Source organism: Sinocyclocheilus anshuiensis, unplaced genomic scaffold (assembly GCF_001515605.1).
Source record: "Sinocyclocheilus anshuiensis isolate Anshui unplaced genomic scaffold, SAMN03320099.WGS_v1.1 scaffold985, whole genome shotgun sequence".
In the NCBI taxonomy this organism is placed as follows: Eukaryota; Metazoa; Chordata; class Actinopteri; order Cypriniformes; family Cyprinidae; genus Sinocyclocheilus; species Sinocyclocheilus anshuiensis.
In genome coordinates this window covers 67,864-85,876 of record NW_015557117.1, presented here as the reverse complement: position 1 = coordinate 85,876, position 18,013 = coordinate 67,864, and the positions used below count along the sequence as shown (strand labels likewise).

Below are 18,013 nucleotides of genomic sequence, written 5' to 3'. Positions count from 1 at the left end.
TATATATGTGTGTCACATGATACTTTATTTTGTTTTTAAAAAATCATTCTTATTTTTATTAATGAACAGTTGTGCTGCTTAATATTTGTTTGTGGAAACCATGATATCTTTTTTTTCAGGATTGTTGAATAAATAGAATGTTCAAAATAACAGCATTTAGTTAAAATATAAATCTTTTGAAACATTTCTTGAAAAACATTGAACATTTTTCAATAAATTTTATGCATCCTTGCTGGATAAGTGTTAATTTCGTAAAATAATAATAATAATAATTTTACTGATGCTCAACTTTTGGACAGCATTGTACATTCAACTCATTAACCTAATCAGTGATTTTTAAATTACATTTTCATAATCATGACATTATAATTATGACAAGCACACCATTTTCAAATGGAGGAAAACTATTTTGAATAAGATTCTATTGTTTATATATTCCATGTACAACTATTGTATATGCTTGTACAGACCTACGTGGTAAGCAGCATATTTTTCATGCACATTTTTCCTGATATTCTCTTCTGCTCACTCATGCCATTTATTACACTGCACTTTAAGTCATTTAACCCCATCATTTATTCCCATTCATGTTCCTCACAATAGAAGTCAAGAGGGTGAAGGATAAATTGTACAATATAAGCCAGTAACCTTTTTTAAATATAAGATTTGCGGAGTATTGTTTTATGTTCATTTTGTTACCAAGCTCCTCCTGGCTCCAAATTTGTGTTTAATGTTTTACATTACATTACAACTAATTTTTATATCTGTATTCTCATTAAGACATACAGATATATAACAAACAAGTGAATAAATATATTCTGACGCATACAAATACATCGATCAAAACTACATTTCAGATAGCACATCTGAAATATTCTTTTACATGTAAAAAGTTATTTATTAATTTAGTCACTAAGTCACTTTCTTCACACATGCATAACTAAAAATCATTTGAAAATGAAATTAGCACATACTGGCACATCAGTGCTTGTCACTTAAAATATGTATAAGAACATTTTCAAGTCAGTTTGTGCTTTTATATATCTTGATTTGTTCCTGCTTAACATAGGATCACATCTATACAAATTAGCATCATAATGTAATTATGCATGCATTTTATAAATGAGGACCTGGTAAAGCTATGCTGATCTTTTTGGCAGGATTAACAACAGCACTGCATTTATGTTTCGATTTTACTGGAGCAGCATCCCAATGTAATTTAATCAACAAGGTGTGGCTGGTTCAGGCTTTTGTAAGAACCTCTGTGGTTGTTTGTAGGCGGGGCAGATGGAGTAACAGCCACCAACACTGTATCTGGACTGATGGCTCTCAAAGCAGATGCCACACCCTGGCCTGGGATTGGCAGAAGTGCAAGAACTACATATGGCGGAGTTTCTGGTAAGAGAGCGAGAGTGTGTGTATGTGTGTGTGTGTGTGTGTGTGTGTGTGTGGTGTTGGCCGGCGCACTGGCTGCTGAGATGTCTGGGCTTGCTCTGGTCAGGTCCTGCCTGCACAGACAGATGGATTAGATCAGATGTGGAAGAACTGGGCATGCTCTCTGCTCTCTAGAAATGGAGCTTCAGTCTAGGAGACTTCTAGTAAAAATATATAAATCCAGCTTGAAGTACTGAAAAAATTAACTTTGTCAATCTGTATTTTTAGCTTATTTTCCAGTAAAAAAAATATCTTCCCTAAATATCCTTAAAACAAGATATTTACTTGAGAAAAATAATTACATATTAAGACATAAATTAAATTCATTTAAAGAGACTTATGCTTAAAGCAAGGAAAAAATATATAAAATTGTTTTATTATTTAAATAAACTTAACTCAAGTTTCAAACTATTGTCTTACTTCAAACCTGTTTTAATATGTCAGTCATTTTACATCATATTTTCCAGTAAAAATATATATTTTTTAAAAATTTAAAATTTAAATATCCATAAAAACAGATTTTACTTGAGAATAAAAATGACATATTAAGACTTTTAAATTCAGTTTAATTAATCATATCATAATTACTACAATTAATTTTCATACATTAATGGTAAATTGTGTTTTTCTTGCTTTAATCATAAATTCAACTAAATTTAGTGATGCTTGTGCTTAAAACAAGAAAACTACAATTTTGCCAAAGGAGTAATACAAATAAACTTATTTAAGATATATTCTCTGAAAGCATGTTTGTGGTTCTCAAGTAAATTTATCCAATTTTAAGGATATTTTTATTTGTAAACAAGATAAATACTAATTGAGAAATAGTGTAATAGATATTACTGCAAATGTGTTTGGCATGCACATTTTTAAACTCCCATGTTATACGATCACAGTGTATGCATTTAGAAATTACTTCCTTTAGTGTTCGGAAAGAACATAAATGTCAATATGCGTCTGTGCGCTTACCACTAATAAAAACAATCTCTGTGGTCACACATATTAAACAACTTTTAAAAAGCATGATTCACATATGTGCTTTATAGTTTCAGCTGTGTACAGTTGAGTGTGTTAAAGCTTCACCTCAGTACACCTCTCCCTTCTCCCTTCAGCTGAGCTGCCACAATGTCTGCAGAGGCAAGGACAGGGTCAGAAACACGGCCTGCATTAAAAATTAACACTCATACTTTTGAGGCTCTATTTTATGCAAGCAAAACTGACTGACTGTCATATTTTTCACTTTTAAAGTCTTACGGGCCTCACTGTGCAGCTCTCCCATGGGACCCAGCCTTGCAGCAATGGTCTAAGACTCTGCCCGAGACCAACCTATTGATCAGCGGGGCCCTAAAGGGGCCCATGCGGCCCCACATATTTTATCTGCTCCCAGTACAGTAGCTCCATGTGCAGAGCATCCAGGGGCACATAAATGTGTGCCACCCTGAGCTCCCGGTGGAGCTGGCTTGATTCTCTAATGTATTCAGTAATTTAATGTTTAACTCAGCAGCAGTGGCCGGGTTTAAGGTGCTTTGATTTATGTGGCAAGTGGCATAAACCCTGTGTGTGGAGGAAATCAATCTTTTCTGTGACATGTTTTTTTTTTTTGCCTCAAAACTTTTTAATCACAGTTTTTGAAATACATTTTTGCATTCGCCATTAATGTTTAGTAAAGGGATAGAAAGGGTATTTTAAACTTTTAGACTAATTATAACTCAGTGGATTAATAAAACTTGTTTAGTGCTGTTTTGTTACCTGCCCCCATTTTTGTGCTCAAATTTGTTCAATAGTCTAGATCAGGGATTTTTCATTGATATAAGGTTGAAGAGGTTTCCATCCATGCAAAGGTCCAAACAATAACTTAAGCAGGTTGGGTTAGGGATGCACCAATGTATCAGCCAAGAATCGATACCGGCCGTTAAAAGCAGTTATCTGCACTATCGGCCATCGGCCAATTGTTTAAAAACAGTAAATGACTAGGGCAGAATATATCCTGTCAATCAAAAGAAGGAAGAAAAAAAATGTGTGTGAAGAAACTGCAATTCATGCGTGAAGAAATCATCTCTTGTGTAGAATTTAGGGCTGTTGAATTAACGCAATAATACATTAATCTCAACCTCACGGCACAAAAATAGAGCAGTTAACGCTGGTTCTATTTGACCCTATGAGTCACCCGTAGTTCAAGCCAGGGTTTCCAGGTCTGCGTTTTTTCCCTTCACTAAACATTATTTGTAGCGTGCCTCCTATACAATAATTGCAAAGAGCTTTGTGCTTTGTTACTTCTGATAAGATAAGTCTTAGCTCTCAAATAATGTCCACTTCCTCACAAAATTCAAACAGTAAATGCTGTTTGACTCTTTTAAATGAGGCGCCACAAATCGCTTTAGCCACCTGAGTTCAGCAGCAGCGCAAGTCATCTCTTCCACTTCATTACAAGTTATAGTGCAAAATAAACATGTCTGAACATCATAAGGTATGTTGAAAGATACAGAACTTACTGAAATGTATCGTAACCACTCAATCAGTGTTTTAACCAATAAAACAGCTTGTGATCAATGTCACTTAACGTTGCATTTACCTCAGGAAAGTTATCCAGTGTTCACAGTTGGTTAGTTAGTTATAAAATCACTAGAGGGGAGCTAATTTACTGTTAATTTTATATGCATGTTTGAATAAATCTGTCATGAAGGCAAGTTTTCAGGAAGACTCTTATGTGCGAGCTGTATATGAACATTTCAGTTTTTATTTGAGTGTGATTATTAAATAGCAGTTGAATATAATTGTTTGGGTTCTGATTGTTAATTTTATAGTCATGTATCAAATGAGAGGTTCCATGTATAATTAAAAATGTAATTCTGTATAATCAGCAATCGGTATCAGAAATTTAGTATTGGTGAATCCCTAGTTTGGATAGCTGTGAAATTAAATTGAAATTAAAACTGCAACTGAATATCATGCTATGTAGGATTACATTTATAAATTAGTGTTATATTTTCTGATTTCACTGTAAAACAGGACTGTCGATGAGCAATAGGGAAGTGGAGTGTGTGTGTGAGCTGAACATATTTGAAAGCTAATTACTGATTTTTAAGGAAATGAAATGAAAGACCAAATACGGTCTAGTATCGCCTAGAATGTAAATTCTCTGGTTGGCATTAGCAACTATTGAGGTCATAAACCCTCAATAGTCTCTCAAGACTGCTGCTACAGTATAGAGCAGATCTTTTCAAGCTGTGGTCCATGAAAATTCCTGGTGTCTGCAGGGTGAAAAAAAACAAAAAAACAGTTAACACTGCACAATTAGTTGAAATAAAGTCAGTATGATGTCTTTCTTGTGATGTCCCAGCAATGCAGAAGGCTGCAATTTAATTAAATAATTAGATAAATACAGTCTGTATGTGTTGGGTGCTTCAGCGCTCTGTTGTGTCATTCTAGGAGACACATTCTCCAATCGTGTGTGATGCTCTTGTTTTTAGCGGCACACACTTGACACAAACTCAATCTCTAGTGGTGTTTTGAGTTTTGAGAAGGATATGACAATTTCACAAGATTCAGAATGAGAAACATACTAAAGAGATCATTTAGCTAGAAACGAAAAATTTGTCAATATTAATTTAACCTCATGTTGTTCCAAACCCAAGACATTTTTATTCATCTACGAGACGCAAATGAAGATATTTTTAATTAAACCTGAGACATTTCTGGCCCTCCATTAAAATTCCATTACACTAAAACATTCAAGCAGATCAACCATACAAAGTTGATGTGTGAGAACAAACCTCATTGATTCTTGTCTGAGCTTCTGTTTTCCGTATTTGTTGAGCGCTGATCAATGTTTAAAAGCTGAAATTAAATAAGTTTATCACAAAGCAAGTGTGTCTCTTCAGAAGACTTGGATTAAACCACTCTTTATGACCTTTATGTTATAAAGTTTTCTGACAAAAATATTTTAGGTTTCATTAAAATATCTTCATTTGTGTTCTACGAGTCTTACGGTTTTGAACAACATGAGGGTAAGTAAATGATGACAATTTTCATTTTTGGGTGAACTATCCCTTTCTTGGTGGTTTGACACGCTATGTGAAAAAAAATACCACAGTCATATATTTGTACGGTTTCATAGAATGCTGTTTTTGATTTTTTTTTTCTGCCATTGTAATTTTTGTATATATACGTACATATACTGTGTCATACAGTAGTAACATATTATATAGTCTATGTTGCTTCAGATGCAGCTTCTGTGTCATCTTTGCAGTGTAGTGACGGCTGAAAATGTTTGTGTATGGAGAAAAACATTGCTATGTTTATGATTACATTAATTTATGAGAAATTATTTGCAGTCCGGATGGAGCCAATACGGAGTACGGATTCGGGCCGCGGTCCGGTAATCGCTGACCTCTAGTCTAGATCATATGGTCAGTTTATTTTTCCCCTGGTTGAGCCTCCCACTGTGATTTCATTTAGCTGGCAGCGTGTTCCTCATGTGATGTGTGTTTTAATGACTGGTCATGCCGACGGACTGGTCTGTTGTCACAAATATATTATTGCATCTTTTTCATTGTGCATAGAAAACCATGTTCCCCAGACACCCTGGGAGCATCGGCAGGCATAATTAACAGAGAGCTGCACCGTCATTCTCGTCTCTTATTTGCTTTTGTTATCTGGCCGGATCATATTTGGGTGAAGATAGAAATCGTAGAGGATGCAGAGACCCCACGCTCCGTCTTGCGCTGTGTTTAGAATTATTAATCAGAGAGTCTGGCATCGGGAGCGGACGCATCGTGCTAACAGATGCCACCCGATGACCTCACTGAGCTGTCAATCACCTCAGCACGGGACCAGACTGAGGATGGCGCTCGTCCGGAGCTGTGCTCGCTCACGTTGGAGCTGTGATAGGACCTGCTTAGAGTAATGAGGTATTAATGAAAGATACAGAGCGCTAGCGAGTCCAGGACGTCTCTAAGCACAGACTGTGCTGTGTGTAAAGCACAAGTGTGATACTGCTGAACACATGCAGCCTACAGAAAAAAGAACAGGACTAGGAAAAGTATAGGTTCATAGGTCCAAAAGCCTCAGTAACCGTGTGTTTGTGTGCTTTCACAGTGGAGCTCACTATAGCAGGCATGTAGGAAGTGCTGAGAAATTACTAAGTAATTTTATGTACATCTTTCACTTTTAATTCTACTTGGCACAGGGCATGAATATATTTTTTTTAAGCATGTTTTTATTTAAAAAATTTTATTTTCCTTACATTGATAAACTATTATCTAATAAAGCTAACCATGTTATTTATGGGAAATTTATCAATACCTACAGACCAAATTCCAAACTAGCCTCCATGGAATGGTAGCTTAATTTAATCGAAATTTCCTTTTTTTTTTGTATACATTTTATTTTATTTTTTAATTGAACAACTGTAAAATTGCTAAACTGTATTTAGACTGTCTTAAATGTTGGTAAAAAAAATGTAAATAATAATAATAATAATAATAATAATAATAATAGTTTGATCTCCTAAGGTTGACAGTTGACGTTTCTGATGTTGAGTGCCTCTTTTTGATTTGTTGAAAAAAAAAAAACAGCATTTAATTTCTAAAATTCCGACCCTATTTTGAACTCTATTTATGGGAAGATTAGAATATAATCATAGAAGTCTGGCATACTCACCAAGATATGCTCAGTTTCACAGGAAGGCTGGGTTAAGGCATTTGAAAGATTTTAATTAAAAAAAATGCATATCTATATTTTTTACTTTCGACGTCACTTCGATATTTGATTGTAGCGTGACACTTGAATATAGTTTATAAACTGACCAGTGACAAGTGTCAAGTTGTTTTCAACATGGTTATGGTTTTAACAATTTTTTTTTTTAATTGCTTCATGTGAAATACTCGCTCTTCACCAGGGTGTATGATCATGATGGCTAGTTACATTTCACATTGAAATACATTTAATTTGCAGTTTAAGGTCAAATTCACAGGAAAATGTGATTTGACTTCTAAGCTCAAAAAGACAAACATAATTTTGAATATATATTTATGTCATGATGACACGTGAAGTATGCATTTTGCAGGGTCTGCAGTGAGTAAAAGGTATGTTTTTTTTTCATTAGGCATATACTGTAATTAAATAAAAATGCAGGTACTGTTTCAGTAGTGTTTGAGTGACATACAAATGTAGTGATGAAGTACAATTACTCCAGAACTAAAAGCCCCCGCTCAAGAGACAATATTAGACACTCTGAGCTAAGTTTAGCATTAGCCTGGATGTGCTGCTGTTGACATGCAGTGAACTTGTGCCAACAACTTCACCACAGGTACTGGTGACAAACAGGCGTGAGCGACCCTGCTTGACAAGGACATGTTGGGGTTGTCAGAGCAACAGGAGCTGTCAGCGCGGCCGGCGTGAAAGACAAGAACAAAGTGCAGGGAAGGGCAGAGCCAGTGCCACAATAACATCACAACAATATCACAGGACTGAAGCTTTTCTTGAGTGGAAGTGTGCTGCCTGACAACATTATCTGTGTTGGCTGCCATTGGCTGACAAGTGCTTTGATGGCTCTCAACATTTGTTGCACAAGTCGTGTCCATATTAATGTGATTGTGACATCACTCACAGTACAATAGCCCATTGCCGGATGAGGTGTAGCAGATGTCTTACTGGGACATTATTACCTCGATACATTTGACTCACACAAACATTTAAGAATGATGTGTTCAGAGCTCCAGCCTCTCGACTTAAGCTCTAGTGAGCCGAACACTCATCTCTAAATCACACCCAAATGGGCTTTCATTGCGAGCCGAGTGATGTCGTCTTATGATATTAGGTTGTCAGAATAGAGCAGAGATGACAAATTCTACCTGACATGCCATCCATTCAACCAACAGGTGGAAGAGCAGAAAAAAAGTGAGGGCGGCAGGAAATGCCAGAGGCTTAGGGAAGCATCCATATGTACATAATTAACCATGCGGCATCGGGATGCAAAAAAAATATGTGCCGTGATTGAATTTATCTCCACAATTTGGGAATATAGGGTGGGTGATGAGGATCGTTTAGCACGCTGGAGTGGGGCTAAAAAAGAAAGCTGTCTCGAGCCATCAAATGGTGGAAGTGGAGTTCTGAGCCGCGCCAGCGAAATGAATGTGGACAAACGTACGGCTGTGATCAATGAATGGGAACTTGCTGGGAAAATGAGGTTAAATGTAATGTGATAAACACTTCCATCTGTCTGGCTGATCAGAAAGCCACTCTGCTTTCATTAGGGAATCCTGCCATCCTGAAAGATGAAGAGAGAAAGGCACGGGGAGGGTTGTGCTGCTGCATAGGTGAACCCAGGCACCTGTAGACACAGTTTCTCTGATCCCAAACCCAGTGAACTGCTTCACTGTCTAATATGGAACCTTGTGACTGTTATGAAACGCTCTACATAGGCAGCACACAAACAGCACTCCACTCTGGAGACTTGACTTACAATAGAGCACTGCAGGAATGAGTACTAAAAACTCCAAAAACAAGCATTTTTGCAGTACACATTCCATCATTCCGAAAACAATGGTGTTTTTGGTTAAATGCCTGAAATAAGGTCTGTACTAATCCACTTTTACAGACTTGTTGTCTTTAAACTTGCTCTCATGCTAACTATTTTAACTAAAACCTACCAGCTTTTGTCAGAAGCTTTTGTTTTGTCAGTTGTCAGAAGCTTGGTGGTTGAGACGTTAAAGTTGTGCGACTGTGGTGTAGTTCGTTTGTAGCCTAATTTTAGTCTTTTATTTTTTCTTTTTGATTGTATTTAGGATTCAGAATTAATTTGTTGTGTTAATTTCTGAATATTATTTTGATGAACAAAATATGTAAGAATGGAAAAACCTTACTGGCTTTTTGTTGAGGGAACCAGGGTGATGCTAACTTTCGGAATGAACTACAAAAATACGTCTCTATAGCGCTCTATTGATTTCAGAAGATGTTGACATCAGCATGTTGCTAACCTAACAGTGCAATACTCTATTAAGCATAAAAATACATAATAAATTTGAGTAGTATATTAAATCTGTAATTATATTAAACATTTGGTGCTTAAAAAAATATAAGCTGCTTAATATTTTTGTGGAAATATTTTTAGAATTATTTGAAGAATAGAAAGCTTAAAAAACAGCATTTGAAAAAAATATTTTGAGTAGTTAAATGTCTTTACTGTCTCTTTTGATCAATTTAATGTATCCTTGCTTGTTAACTTCATAATGTCCCCAAACTTTTGAACAGTAGTTGTATAAGACAATGGGCCTGTTTACACCTGGTCACTTCATGCATTTTCTCTGATTGGATAGTTATCTCATTTGTTAAAACAATTCCATTTACACTTGGCCACATAAATGTGTCTCCGCAAAACAGATATAAATCTGATCTTCAATTCCCGCGCTATATGCAAATTTAACGGCGTTCACGTCATTGAAAGCAACAGATATGCACTGCATTTTATTCATAATCAGCTAATGTCAAGATCAAAGACCGCAATAGGAGAGAGAGCGGCATCAGCACTGGAAAGATAAGTTAGTCTTACTACTTTTAATGAAGATGATTGTGTGTTGAGCATCTGCGACTTATTACTTTCAGTTTCATTTGCGGCAGTTTGCAGTTCGGCTTGCTGAAAAGATACTCAGCTTCTCATCTGTGGCGATGCGTGTCATATCCAAGGGTTTGTTTAGTGTTTTGGAGGCACTCAGCAAGTGGTCCCGTGGAGCCCCCTTTGGTAGAAATCGCGTTCCGCAATTGCGTGGGTTGCATGGTGCCTAAACACGCTACTGGTCATATCTGGCTTTAACATGTCATATAGCACGCTATATAACACACTCTTACATGTTTATTTTTTAACATTTTGGGAGGAGTAAAATTTACATATGTGGTTTCAACACCCAGATGCATTTACACCTGTCCAGTTTCATCTGGAATGCGTACTAGGCCACCTCCTGAAGTGGTTTGAGCGATTGGATTTGAATCCATCGCAAAAAAGTTTCGGAGGGCATTTACCCCTGTTTTGTCACGATCGGATAGCTATCCGATCAGAGAAAAAGCATGAAGTGACCAGGTGTAAACAGGCCCAATAAGACATGCTCTGATCACAAGTTGAATTTGTAATCTGTATGAACTGATTTTATATAATTATTGTTTTACATTTAATAATGTTTTCCCTCCTGTATTTGGATAGGTAATGCAATCCGCCCCATAGCTCTGCGCGCGGTGTCAGCTATAGCAAAAGCACTTCCTGGATTCCCGATCTTGGCTACCGGTGGTATTGACTCAGCTGAGTCTGGATTACAGTTCCTCCATGCTGGAGCGTCTGTCCTGCAGGTAACCACTTAAATTCGTCACCAACTACCATCAGGACAAACTAACAAAAACATAAAAACAACTGCGGAGCACGCCACGGAGGCAGCCATCACCGTCGGCGCCATCGTTAGAAATAATAGGAGAAATCCACCAATAACTGTAGGATATGAACCTTTTGTTTACCAGTCTAGACCTGTAACCACGTCTGTACCACCCCTCAGCCTCATAACATCCCCATTTGTAGGACCACAGCTTGGGTAAAAATATATTATTTTTGTTTCATACAATATGCAAGCCTAAAGTCTGGGTTTAAACATATACATAAAGTAGTCAGTTCTAATCAATCCCTAATAAGGAGTCTACTAACGGCTACACTCACACAGAGCTGCTACAGCCGAGAAGCAACAACAAACTCAACGCAAATTGCAATTTACAACATGGCTCTGAACAAGTTGTTAATGCAAATAAACCCATTATCTCAACATGATGCCACAGCCTCCGAAATCTCTTTTTAAATAAATAAATCAAAACACCCTCATTATGTGCAGAAATAACGTTTCACAAGTGCCTTGGAGTTCTAGGGGGGGAAAGACTGGAATTAAAACATTTTAATCACACCCACATGTAATAGCAGAGTGCTGGCTCGTAGTAATAGGAGAAATTGTAAACTAGCCAACTCCTCGCTACACTACAGTTGAATCAGTGTCACTAACGGGTTACAGAAACACATCGTAGCTCCATCTCCTGCTCGAATTAGATTAGTTCAATGAGCTGCTCTGGCGAATAATGTTAACCTCTCACAGACTCACAAGACAAACAACACATGTGATAGTAAGTAAATAAGAAAAGTGTTATTTATCTAACACTTCTGCAAACAGTGTTTATAATGCTCTGAACAGCATATTAAAGGCCCCTTTAAATACAATTGGATATGTACACTGCCGTTCAAAAGTTTGGGTCAGTAAGATTTATTTTTAACAGAAATTAATACCTTTATTCAGTAAGGAGACATTAAATTGATGAACAGTAAAATGACTTCTCTATTCATCAAATAATCCTGAAAAAGTGCAGTAAGGTTTCCATAAAAAATATTAAGCAGCACAGTTGTTTTTAAAATTGATAATAATATGAAATGTTTCTTGGGGAACCAAATCAGCAAGAATGATTTTGGAAACACTTTACTTAAAGCCTTTATGAATAATGCATTATAAAAGTAGTTTTAATGTATTAATTATGCCTTGTAATGCACCTTATAATGCATTGCACAATCTCATGAATAATTGTAACCACAGTTAATACATTATAACATTTATCAATTCATTGTTACACTATGCAGTTTACATTTGGTTATAATTATTTACAACAAGATATAATGTATTACAATGCACATTATGAATAATTATAATGCATACCCTTTAATAGCCCTTGATAATGCATTGTACATAAAGGCTTTAAGTAAAAAAAACTTCTAAAGAATCATGTGACATTGAAGACTAGAGTAATGGCTGCTGAAAATTCAGCTTTGCAGTATATGAAAATAGATAATTAATATGAAATGTAATAATATTTCACAATATGTTTTTACTGTATTTTTGATCAAATAAATGCAACCTTGATGAGCACAAAAAAAAGGAAAAAAAAACAACTTACAGATCCCAAACTTGGGAACAAATGGGATGTGCAGATAGAAATAAAAGGAAATAAAATGCACACACAAAGAGAAATGTACATTTTCAATTTCATGTAGGTTCACAGGTATTGAATTCCACAGTTTTGGACCTTCCTGGTAAAGACATATCATTGTGTGTTGAGACATAAGTAGCAGTAAAGAGATTTACATGCTGAAGTGATGTGATTCAGTGGAGTAATGGACAATATTTTTTATGGAACATTGTTCATTATAAAATTAATAAAATAAAATTAATCCATGCACATGATTTTTCTAGACAGGTCTTAGACAGGGCAGCCAAAACACTACTGCAATAGTGAAGTCTTGATGTGAAAAAGGCGTGAATGAGATTCTCACTGTCAGTAGGGGTATAATTCACAGAGCTTAGAGATGTTGTGAATGTGATAATATGCTGTTTTACAAACGTTGTTAGTATGGTTAAAAAAATATTCAGAGACAATTAGTTTATATATGGCACAATAAAACTGTATTTAAGAGTCTCTAGTTGCAATATTTAGATGTAGTCCAGAAGTGTGCTAATTGGTTTGTGGGCATCTGGAGCAAGTAAAAAAAAGAATTATAATTATAATCATTATAGCTGATGAAAAGTTATAATCATTTACATACTGATGAATAGATGCACATGTTTAAATAATAAAGGACTTAAAGGGATAGTTCACCTTCAGTTGATGGTCCCCATTGACTTGCATAGAGTTTTTTTTTTCCATACTATGGAAGTCAATGGGGACCAGCAACTGAAGGTGAACTATCCCTTTAACTGAGTCATGGGGAATACCACAAGTTATCTGGTGTTGTGTGCACCTAGTGCAACATAGTATTTACTGTTGCTTAAGTAAGATCTAAACTAATGTAGAACTGAGCCTAATAGGTCGTTCAGTCAAGCACAATCTTATGATCAACAGTTTTAAAGACAGCTCTGAGATCAGAAAGATCTAGGATTGACAGATTACCTTATTAACTTGCAGATCTGTTAAAAGAGCCATTTTATAGCTATGGTAAGGCCAGACTGGAATGTCTCATTAGGATTATTAATGTTGAGACAGTTGTAAGAATACTGTTTTCAGTTATTTTGAAATGGACGATTGGAGGAGAATCAGGATAATTTTGCTTCACCAGAGGCCTAACAGTTGCTGTCTTTAAACTATGTGGTAAAATACTTGCTGGAGGAACTGATTAACAATGTTCAGGATGTTCAGTAATTAGGAGTTTAAAACTGTTTTGAGCAAGTTAGCGTGTAATGGGTCAAAAAAGGACCCTTAAAGAATTCATAAGTGAGGTGACCTGGGTGAGTTTATTAAGGCTGATGACTAGGAAAATGGACATATTCCTTTTAGCAGTAGATGGAGAGTTAGAAACCACTCCAAAAGGAGAAGTGTCAGCTGTGGTTTGTCTGATGGTAATGGATTTCATCAGTGAAGAATACTGCAAACTGTACTTTTTCATTGGGAAACGCTTACATGATATTTGAGGTGAGGGGTTAAACAGCCTCTCTATGGTGGAGAAGATGAATCTAGGAAAATCTCTGAGTCTGTTAAACTTGAGATTGTCTGGCAGACTTAATCTCATTATTGAACGGGGTCATATCATGGGGAATAACATTTTCCTTGATCTTTTAAGAGAAAAAATGTACGATAAAAAAAAACTGTGACTGTCAAAACGTCCTCCCTAGTCCAAAAAGACCATTTATTGAATCTACAAGCTGCAAAACCGACTCATTCTGAATTTCCACAACTGATGTCAGGGAGATACATATATACACTATATACTGTATACTACATTTTTAAAAATGTGGGTTGATAAAATGTAATGTTTTTGAAAGAAGTCTCTTATGCTCACCAAGGCTGCACTGATTTGATTAAAATACAGTAACAACATTAATATTGTTAATGTAATTTATTTATTTGATCGCAATGCTGAATTTTCAGCAGCCATTACTCCAGTCTTCAGTGTCACATGATCAATCAGAAATCATTCTAATATACTGATTTGGTGCTGAATAAACATTTCTTACTATCAATGTTGACAACAGTTGTGTTGCTGAATATTTTTATGCAAACCGTGATACATTTTTTTTTTCAGGATTCTTTGATAAGTAGATAAAAAACAGCATTTATTTGAAATAGAAAACTTTACATGATCAATCAGAAATCATTCTAATATACTGATTTGGTGCTGAATAAACATTTCTTATTATCAATGTTGACAACAGTTGTGTTGCTGAATATTTTTATGCAAACCGTGATACATTTTTTTTCAGGATTCTTTGATAAGTAGATAAAAAACAGCATTTATTTGAAATAGAAAACTTCTGCGCATTCTTTCAGAATAAAATGAAGTTATTTTAAAAAGAATCATACTGACCCAAACTTTTGAACAGTAGTTTACGTCAACATTTATATTTCCAATGTTCCGAAACAGTGAACTTATAAGGAGACAACTGAATAGGTGCTATTATTCTTAAACAGTAGAATGAACTAAAAAATTTGAGCTGTTTCTGGCTGTGTGTAGCCCAAAGGTTTGGCCATTTTTTGAATCTGAAGGCAAATGAGTTTTTAGAGCTTCAGCGGAGAGGAAGATTATCAGTAAACAACAACTTAAATGAAATGAAACTTAGTCCTGTTACTCTGCAACCACACAATCATGCTTTCTTCCTATTATGCTGCATTGAGCTATTGAATACACTGCTTTTAAGAAGACCCACACACACTAAAAAGATGATGTGTATAGTGTAATCACTGGTGTTTCACTAAGTCTGGGCCCTGAGGTCTGTTTATCTGTGCATATTTAACAGGTGTGCAGTGCTGTGCAGAACCAGGACTTCACAGTGATTGAGGACTACTGTTTAGGCCTGAAGGCGCTGCTGTATCTGAAAAGCATAGAGGAGCTACACGATTGGGATGGCCAGTCTCCTCCCACCATACGCCACCAGAAGGGCAAACCAGTCCCCCGCGTGGAGGAGCTCGTCGGAAAGGTGAGCATCTCTGTGGCTGGTCGCCAAAGGCTCATTCTAAAAAAGTAAACTCTCTGTGGTGTTTCTCTGGTTAACCTTTAGTGATTTGTGTTGCAATTAAACAGGCAAAATCTGCCTGGTGTGGATATAATGCTTTGAGTCATTAAGGATGTTTAAGGTTGTGGGTCTTAGTAACATAGCCGCAAGGATGATGCTAAAAAGTGTGAGAGTAATTTACTTTCCTCTGCTTGGCGTGAAAGAAGCCCCAGGCTTTTTCAGACCGCTTAGTGACCCTGTGACCATTTGACCAATGGTGGCTCTCAGCTACGCTGTGCTGTAAAGTGTGGTATGAAACCCATCTAGTTGTGCACAAATATAATAAATTCTTCTGTGATCACCCTGTGACCATTTGACCAATGGTGGCTCTCAGCTACGCTGTGCTGTAAAGTGTGGTATGAAATATAATATAGTTGTGCACAAATATAATAAATTCTTCTGTGATCGCTATCAACGAAGAGAGATTTTTTTTTTTTACATTTTGGGTTTTAGTTGTGAATTGCAATGCACACAGAAAGTACAAAATGTGAGGGTGCTGAAATGTTAGATAATCAAAGCTGTCATGTTTTTCGACTGGAATTACCATATATTTATTTTTAATATCACTAAATTATTCAAATTGCGATTATGTTTGTCTCTCTCTTGGTCGCAGCCAAACTCAACCCTCCTCTGAAATTTCACAGTTGCACAAAGAGATATTTTCCCCATCGCTACACCATATTCACGCAGCATAAAAACGAAACATATGCAAATGTTTCTCTCTCCATAAACAGCTTTGTGCTTCTGTTAAAAGTGATGGTGGGGGAAAAACACTGTGAATTGATAAGTGCTATTCCTCGACTACAACATGATTTTGAAAAACATGAGGGGCGAAATCTCTCTCTCTCTCTGTTTCGTGCTAACAGGGTGTCTGTAGAGCCCTGTCCAGAAACAAGCACACGGTTTTGGAAAACTTGTGGGAGGAGGGTGTTTAGACACTTGTATTTGCTTTTATATTAAACACATATTTTTGTCAATATGCACTGCATTTTTTTCTTGTTGTCTAGTAAAAATGTCTAAACATCCTTAAAGATGAAGACGATAAACTTTGTAATTGCACAAGATAGACTTAAAGGGGTCCTATTATGCTTTTTCACTTTTTCAACGTTAGTTAGAAAATCACAATGTCACTCATTTAAATAATTCCTGCCCATGGAATAAGCAAAAACGGGGGTGAGGCCTGTTTGAGCTGTGCTAGAGAAGATGAAGAAGAGTTGCTTTAGTAGCATGTTGTTGCCATGTTGAAAAGATGCTGTTTCTTCCACCCCGGTTCAAACCCTTTTATTTGTGCTTACAAAGGTTTTGGAAAACTAGGAGTGAGTGATCCTCTTGTTCGTAAAAATTTACAGGGTCTGAATCGGGCTCAGACTGGTATGGCAAAATTGACGTCATCGTTAGTATTTACAGATGAGCAGATGAAACTCACAGTTAACCCTCATGTGGTGTTCGGGTCCTTTTTGCCCTGAAAAAAAATTATTTTTCCCGAAAATACTAGTTAATGTTATCGCATTGGACTGAAATTTTGTGACTTTGTTCACAAAGGGTATAACTACTTCTAAAATTTTTTTTTATAATTTTCATACTTTTCTGGGGGAGATTTTTCACCTTGTTACACCTGTGATGTTACAGAGCAAAAAGGACCCGGCCTCAAACAAATGCTTATAAATCACTCATTATGCTATATTATCAACAAAGATTGGATTCAATCTTTTTGTCAACTTCTTATCTTTCATTTAGGACTGGTTTTGTATTTATATTTGCTTCTGATTAATCGTAGGCCTCATTTATCTGAGAGTAGGCACCTCATTTTTTGAGTGAAAAAAGCATTTATGAATAATTTTCACAATATTAAATAAAAACTGAAGAAAATTTGCACTGTTTATCACACTAGTGTACTTTAATGTTTAATCAGGGAGTTTGCTTTTAAATGCTTTTATTTTGTGAATAAAAGTTACGCCTTCTTTCTTTGCGTGAACATTTGGGTGGCATTATGCAAATCTTCCCACATCGTGACCTAGACATGTGGGGGGGGGGCGTGTTAGAACGAGCCATTTTAGGTAGGCGTGGTTGAATCTTAACTTTTATAAAGAATATCTCTTTGGATTTGAGACTTTAGTCTTTGCAACTTTACAGATCTTCTTTATGCACCAAGAGCTTGTAACACTCCAAAGAGAAAGGAAAAATTGAAATCACATCATATGACCCCTTTAATTGATCATTAGTTAATATATATTCAAAGAGTTAAAGACGTGAGATAATGGGCTTGTTAATGTTTGCTAATAAACTTGTTAAACATTAGATAATTTTCAAACAAATCATTATTTCATGTAAGTTAAAATACAAATGTCATTAAACTTTCAATTCTAAATGATCAAGCACTTATTGAAAATCTACAAATGATTTTAACAGATGTTATAAAATGATTAAAAGCTTGTGTTAATGCACAACACTTTTGCTGCTATTGAGGAGTGATACGGGTAAGGTTAGGGACAGGTTTGGTGGTATGGGTAGGTTTAAGGGTTGGT

General features: G+C 36.0%; 1 protein-coding gene across 1 annotated transcript in view; it reads left to right on the top strand.

Moving 5' to 3' along the window:
• Nucleotides 1–18,013, top strand: part of LOC107677757 (dihydropyrimidine dehydrogenase [NADP(+)]) — a 177,070-nt gene that overhangs the window by 139,361 nt on the left and 19,696 nt on the right. The window contains exons 18-20 of the mRNA XM_016472774.1: nucleotides 1,279–1,398; nucleotides 10,631–10,773; nucleotides 15,234–15,413. Coding sequence (XP_016328260.1) covers nucleotides 1,279–1,398; nucleotides 10,631–10,773; nucleotides 15,234–15,413 — 443 coding nt within the window. The remainder of the gene's footprint in view (nucleotides 1–1,278; nucleotides 1,399–10,630; nucleotides 10,774–15,233; nucleotides 15,414–18,013) is intronic.